Source organism: Rhineura floridana, chromosome 14 (assembly GCF_030035675.1).
Source record: "Rhineura floridana isolate rRhiFlo1 chromosome 14, rRhiFlo1.hap2, whole genome shotgun sequence".
Classification (NCBI taxonomy): domain Eukaryota; kingdom Metazoa; phylum Chordata; class Lepidosauria; order Squamata; family Rhineuridae; genus Rhineura; species Rhineura floridana.
Genome location: NC_084493.1, coordinates 15,518,783 through 15,526,294, shown reverse-complemented (window position 1 = coordinate 15,526,294; position 7,512 = coordinate 15,518,783). Strand labels below are relative to the sequence as shown.

Genomic DNA, 7,512 nt, shown 5'->3' with positions numbered 1-7,512 from the left:
AGCACCCACCTACTGCCGCATGGTGCCCTTGGGGTCAAAAAGCTTGCCCAACCTTGATCTAGTCCACTGTTCTTCAACCTTGGGTCCCCAAATGTTGCTGGACTACAACTCCCATCATCCTTGGCCTTTGGCTAAGCTAGCTGCGGTCGATGGGAGTTGTAGTCTGATGACATCTCGGAACCCAAGGTTGAAGAACAGAGATTCTAGTCCATTATCGTCCATGCTGACTGGCAGTGACTCTTCCAGGGAGAGGGTCACTTTCCCCAACCCTCTTTGAGAGCCTCCTCAGTGGAGAAGCCAAGGATTGAACATGGACCCTTTTGCATGCAAAGCACATGTTCTATTGCTGAGCTATGCTCCCCCCCTCCCTCCCTCATATATCTGTATGCACAATATATGAAGCCACCTTATACGGTATCACTTATCCAGTATAATGCAGTGCTGAGTCCACACACAGACCGAGGAAGCTGCCCTTATACCAAGTCAGACTCTTGGTCCATCTAGCTCAGTATTGTCTACACTGACTGGCAGTCGCTCTCTAGGGTCTCAGTCAAAGGGTCTCCTACAGCCATTCCTTGAGATGCCTTTGCATGCTGAACGTGGGACCTTCTGCATGCAACGCAGATGCTCTGCCACGGAGCTACGGTCCTCTGCCTGTCTACCCCAGGAGCATCCCAGGCTCTCAGGCAGACGTCTTTGGAAATGCCAGGGACTGGCCCTAGGACCTTTTGCATGCAAAGCAGCCTTCCTTCCGTGGCCATGCTGGAGTCGGAGATCACAGGTGATGCCGCTGGCTCTGGGTGGGGCATGGCGAGCATGTCCTTTTGTGCCTCGGATGTCAGCCATGGCCCTGTCATGCCAAAACCTACTCGGTTCCTTTTCCTAGAAGAAAGCCAGGTGTCTTTGTTGTAGAAGGGAAAGCTTGAGGCTAGGAGTGCCTTGCCTGTTGCCACCTAGTGATGTTTGTGCCTTTCTCGCCAACCTGTGTTAGTAATTTGCTTGGGAAAGTTTTCTGAAACCCAACTACCAAAGAGATTCTGTGTGTTTTACGAATTTTCTTTTTGAGCTGCTGTTTTACAGAGAGTCACACAGACTTCGGTCAGCCTCAGTCAGCATAGCCAACAGCTGGGGGGCTGATGGGAATTGGTGGAGGGCTTCCCCGTTCCTGACTTAGGCCTTGCCTGGTGCACAAGAATTTCACATTGCACCCAAGCTGATGGGGACCGAGACAAAAGAATGGCCTTCTCTTTACTTCTGGCACACTGAAAGTTGGCTTGTCCTCCGATGCCACGTTAACTCATGTCAGCCTCTGCCAACGTGGTGCCCTCCAGATACTTTGGACTACAATTCCACCGGCTGGGGCTGATGGGAATTGTAGTTCCAAGCATCTGGGGGGCACCACGTTGGCGGAGGCTGACATGTGTCATTGAGCAGGGAGCAGAGGCAGAGAGAAAGAGAGAAAATGGCTCAGCCAGGAAGTTTGTCCTTCCCTGCAACGAGAACTCAGCCGTCACTGCTTTGTTATATTTTCTCCAGACTGAACCTGGTTAACAAATATAAGGAGTTTTTTTGGGGGGGGAGGGAGGAATGAAGCAGGAGGGGGGCTGGTGAGTTGTGCCAAACTCTGGAATTCATTAATTGCCTGGATTACAGGCTGCCACTTCAGAAGGGGCGGTCTGCGGGAAAGAGCTCCGATTGGCTTTTTCATCCTGGAAGGGGCGGGGCTTGTCAGAGGTACAGAGTCGAAAGCAACAGCTGGAGATCCTCTTTCTTTTTAACTCCCTTTCTGCGCTGCTGCGTCTGCAAGAGGAACACAAAATGTCTTTTATTCCTGTCCAGGAGGAGTCTGACTTCCCCATCCAGAATCTGCCTTACGGGGTCTTTTCCACCAAGGAGAAGGTAAGTAAAGAAACAGACTGGCTTGACTTGAATATCTTTGCCTCTGCCCACAAGGAACAGAGATCTAGTTTGCTCTTCTAATTCTCCTTTGACATTGTTTGATCCGGCTGCAGGCCAGCGCCAGACTTAGCGAGGCTGAGGACTTGGCTTGATTTCTTGAGGACAGGAGTTCCCAGCCTGTGGTCCGTGAGCTTCCCTCAGGTGGTCCGCAGCTCGTCTGCAAAAAATATAATTAAAATTCATTCGGCATCTACTGTAGCACATTGCAATGCCTGTAACAGGCAGAAAATTTACTAAGTAATTTTTGCCAAGACCCTTGGCAATTTTCAAGTGGTCCAGGGAGGGAGGGGAAGTTTGGGAACTGCAGCATTAGAAAGTTGTAGCACTTTTCATTCATTTATTTCTTACATCTATATCTCGCCTTTTCTCCAAGAAGCTCAAAGTCATGTACATGGTTCTCCCCGCCCCCTGATTTTTGCTTCACAATAACCTTGTGAGGTATGTTGCCTAATGATCAGTAAAGAGATAGACAGATAGATGATAGTTTTGAAAGCAACAAACACATATATAAACATATATACACACACTCCCATGCACACATACAATTCTCTTTCACGCACACACACACACTCACACACACGTATCACCCCTTGTCACTGCCTTTAAAGAAGTTCATCAAAAGACATGACGAGCTTTTCACGGGCTGTTTGATGTGCGGCCCAAGTGGTATGTGATGATACCAAAAGACGGTCAGTGCAAGTGTTGGTTTTAACAAAAAGTAGAAGACTTTTCATTCTCTGCCTGCTAACAGATGCTCTGATCTGCTTTCTCTTCCTGCTGTGTTCATGCTGTCTGAAATTAGCCTTTTGTTCCTGACTTTTTCTGTGAAGATTAATGCCTCATTTTATTTTTTTTGTCTCCATTGATTCCTAAGTCCTGCAAACTTTTCACTCAGTAATACAATGCAGTAGCTTTCAAATGGCATTCCAAAGACTGGGGGTGTTAGTGAGCATTCGTCATTACTTGTTTGCAGGGAGATAGAGGACGCTGGCTATTTAATGAGCATTTATTTTTGTTTATTGTATGGAGGATGGTTAAATAATCTTGCATCAAAGCAAATGCTGACTTGCACATTCCAGCGCATTTTTCCATCACGTATTGCAAAAAGTCCAATCTTTGGGGAAAGCGAGTTTGTTGCTCAGTCCAGGAACCCCCAATCAACAATCCCAATTACACAACCTGAGTTTGCCAGTATGTGATTGAATCCCCCCTGAAATTTGTAACAGTCTGGGAGCACCCTGGGTTAGGGACACGCAAATCCCTCTGTGCATTCCCGTTCCTCTTGTCATTCATCAGCCCAGCTCTATGCCACATTCTACTTCCCCTGGCTAGAAGAACTTTTCCAATTTGTTCCAGAATTGGAGCATGCACAGACAGCCTCAGCTGTTGATGATTCCTTAAGTTCATTTGCATCTTCCAACCCCCAACTCCTTACGAACTGGACTCGCAACAGCAGTGCATGGGTTCCACTTTGGAAATGAGGGCCACGTTCTCCCACATCAACATGCCTACGTACTAAGATCTTCCAGTGAGGCCCATATGCCGCTCTCAAATCCAAGATGCCTTTCTGCACTGAACGCAGCAGTAGGGAACCAATGGCCCTTAAGCTGCTATTGGGCTCCAACCAGTGGAGGCTGTTCTATTAGGGCAAATTGGACACTGCCCCACCAACTTCAGTCTGCCCTCAACTAGCCCCACCAGGCCAGTGGGTGACACTGCCTGTCTGCTTCCTCCTTCATCTCTGTGTTGACCTTGTAGGTCTCAGGATGGGGGACTAAACTAGTCTGCCTGTCCTTGGCTCTGGCCCTACCTGCCACTGGTCTCCCTGCCTTAGTCCCTGACAGTCCCGATGGGCAACCAGCCACCGCTGGCTCTAACTCCAATCAACCCCAGCCAGCATGGCTCATGGTCTGTTTTGATGGAAGTTGTATCCCGACAACTTCTGGAGGACCATAGCTGCCTCATCCATGACCTAGAGGTCACTGCCAACATCATGAGAAAAGCATGCAGGGCATTGGATGCTTGTGAGTTGCTGCTGGCCGCCTTCTTCTGGTGACCTTTGATCTCGTTTTGGAGATACTAGCATCAAGTATCATAGTTCAGTGGGAGAGTATCTGCTTTGCAGATCCCAGGTTCAATCCCCGGCATCTCCAGGGAGGGCTGGAAGAGGCTATTTGCCTGAAACCTTGGAGAACCATTGCGAGTCGGTGTAGGCGATACTGAGCTGGAAGGACCAGTTGTCTGACTTGGTATGAGGGAGTTTCCTAAGTATCCTGCATCTGCTGGCCTTCCAAACTGGCCCCTAAACCGAGTGGATTGGTCTTCTAAATAAACATGCATAGGGTCCCTTTGAAAATTTCATCAGTATGCCAAATAGTATGATTTTATATGCTCATTCACAGGGGCAATCTTACCCGTTGTCTGCTCAGACGTATGTGGATTTTGCAAGCCCTTATGGTAGCTAAGAGACCTATGCTAAGAGACTTATACTGGAAGGATAAACACCCACCGTCTATTATGCAAGGACCTGCCTGGGTACATTTGAACATATTTCTTACAGACACAGAAGACATTTAATAAAAGAACCTAAGAAGAACCCGGCTGGATCAGGCCAATAGCCCATCTAGGTCAACATCCCATTCTCCCAAAGGACAACCACATGCTACGAGAAGCTCACAAGCAGGACGGAAGTGCAAGAGCACTCTCCCGCCCTGCAGTTTCCAGCAGTTGGCATTCAGGAGCGTACTGCCTTTGACAGTGGAGGCAGAACATAGTCATCAGGATTAACAGCCACTTGATAGCCTTATCCTCCGTGAATTCGTCTAAACCTTTTTTTAAAGCCATCCAGGCTGGCAGCCATTATTACCTCCTGTGGGAGTGAGTTCCATAGTTTAACGATGCACTCTGTGAAGGAGGAAACTTCTGACATTCAGCTTCGTTGGATGTCTCCTAGTTCTAAGTTACGGGAGAGGGAGGAAAAACTTTTCTCTATCCTCTTTCTCCACATCATGCACAATTTCATATGCCTCTACCATATCTCCTCTTATTTATTTCTTTGTTTGTTTATTACATTTGTATACCACCCATAGCCGAAGGTTTCTGGGCGGTTTACAACAATTAAAACATGAAAAACAAATCTACAAATTTAGAAACACAGATTTAAAAGCCAATTAAAACACATGCTAAAATGCCTGGGAGAAGAGGAAAGTCTTGACCTGGCGCCGAAAAGATAACAGTGTTGGCTTTTTCTCTAAACTAAAAAGCCCCCCCCCCTACGGTTTGAGTTGCCGCCTCCCCGTCTCAACGGACACCAAGCCACCACTGGAGAATTGAGATTGGTATTAGGGTGCTGATGGTACAATATAATTGTCAGATAATATGATGTCCTACCTCATGGGTAAACACGAACCTTAACAGCAGCATGTAAAATGGCCGGCTCTGCGCTTTACGATGCCTTGATGTTTGTGTATACACACTTATATGCATGTGTACTAGCATTAAAATGAACATATCTGTGTACACAAGCGCATACAAATAGCTGACTTTACAGAGCCTTGGTGCAGGGAGCTGAAACCTAAAGACCTACAGCTTCAGTCCCCTTGCAAACACAATAGCATAATATTGTAAAGGTTTTCCCAAAAGACAACATAGGGACTGTGCTTTCCCAAAGACAGGTATCAGAACAATCCGCACAGTTGGTGCATATGACTTAGGCTTCTAAGCTGCAGGTTATGCATTAACTTGTCCTTTGGCAGAAACTCCTGTTGAGCAAACATTTTGGGATAAGGTTTTCCAGATTTAGATAGATCTAGAGTTGTCTCTTGCTCACCCCCTCCCCACATACATTTCTGGGGAAGGACTGTAGCTCAGTGGAAGAGCATTCAGATGGTCCCAGGTTGAATCGCCAAGTCGGACTGGGAATGTCCCTTGTCTGAAATCTAGCTCATTATTGTCTACACTGACTGGCAGCAGCCCTCCAGTATTTAAGGTATGGAGTCTTTTGCAGCCCTTCCTGGAGACACCATTGGGGGTTGAATCTGAGATCTTCTGCATGCCACGCAGATGCTCTACCACTGACCTACGGCCTTCCTCAGCCTGTGGTTTTACAGATGTTGTTGGACTCCCATCAGCCCCAAGCAGCATGTCCGATGGTCAAGGATGATGGAAGTTGTAGTCCGGAAGCCACAAGTTCTATACTCCTGTTCTACTCTAAAACATATTTTCTTTTCTAGGTGATACACGTGTCACAGAAGGCATCATCTCAGAAGAGGCCTTCCTCTTCTAAGAGGCCTTCCTCAGGGCCATCATTTTAGTAAATCTAGCTGAGGAATTGACTACAGCTGCAATCTAAATGCCAACTGACTAGTGGTGGAGCTTAATAGAATAGAAGGTACTTGGCTGCATGCACAGCCCTGCTACTCACACCAGCTGGGGCAAAAGGGAAGGGGTCAGGCAATTTGCTATGCCAGCCTGCAGCTAGTGCTGTGATAAGGCCCAAATCAGACCTGATGCCATCACATGGAGCCAGGACCAGTGGCACCAACTTGGGATCCAGTGGATTCCAGGTTGGCTCGGCCCCTTCCCATCCCCGAAACACCCCGTGTCAGGGATTTCAGAGAGCTGCTGATGCCAGTGTGTTCCTCCCGTCAGCACTTCTAACTTCCCATTTATTTGGCAGGTGGCACAAGGACTTCTGTGCAGGCGGAGTGATGCTGGGATCATTCTGCAGGTGGAGGCCAGCGGAGCTGGGCAGAGGGATACCTCTGCCCAATATGCACAACCACCCCAGCTGGCGAAAGGGAGTTTGTGTTGCACCCTAAATGTTGCAGCCTTACTTTTTTGCTCATTTTTTGCCCCTGGTTCATGCCACAAATGGCAAGTATAACTGGTTACCTCCTCTTATCTTCTCTTGCAGCCCAGGCCTAGGATTGGAGTTGCTATTGGCGACCAGGTGCTTGACCTCAGTGCTGTTAAGCATCTCATCGATGGGCCTACCCTTTCGAAGCACCAGCATGTCTTTGATCAGGTATTTTATCAAGATGACTGATGAGGTCAACCTGTACAACTCTTTTTCCCAGTAGCAAATTTAAATGGGGTGCTTTGTGACCAAGAAGTTAACTGGAATAGCTGTTTCTTCTCAACACCACCAGGAGCCTTAAGGACAACGACTGGTCACTGAATTGCTGGGATTTTACATGTGGAACTGGGGCCAGTGTCAGGGAGCAGGATCGTTGAGCAGTAGTCAAGCACCACACCTCAGCAACTAGTGGTGCCGCTGGATAATTTCAGCCTCTGGAATTAATGAGCTCACAGAGCTCTTTGTATGTGTGTCTGTGGCTATGAAATGATATTGTGCATTCCTTCACATTGCTCACATCCACACCATACATTTGAAGCACATGGCTTCGCCCAAAGCATCCTGGGAACTGTAGTTTACCCTTCAGAGAGCTACAGTTCCCAGCACCCTTAACAAGCAGGTGTTTCCAGGGTCCTTTGGGGAACGCCATGTGCTTTAATTGTATGGTGGGGATGTGTGAATGGGGTAAGCCAACT

At 47.8% G+C, this 7,512-nt stretch overlaps 1 protein-coding gene across 1 annotated transcript in view; it reads left to right on the top strand.

Annotated features, from left to right (window-relative positions):
- The first annotated feature begins 1,767 nt into the window (after positions 1-1,767).
- The window catches only part of FAH (fumarylacetoacetate hydrolase), a 30,395-nt gene continuing 24,650 nt past the window's right edge, over positions 1,768-7,512 (top strand). The window contains exons 1-2 of the mRNA XM_061595273.1: positions 1,768-1,899; positions 6,875-6,985. Of these exons, the coding sequence (XP_061451257.1) occupies positions 1,819-1,899; positions 6,875-6,985 (192 nt within the window). The 5' untranslated portion in view covers positions 1,768-1,818. The remainder of the gene's footprint in view (positions 1,900-6,874; positions 6,986-7,512) is intronic.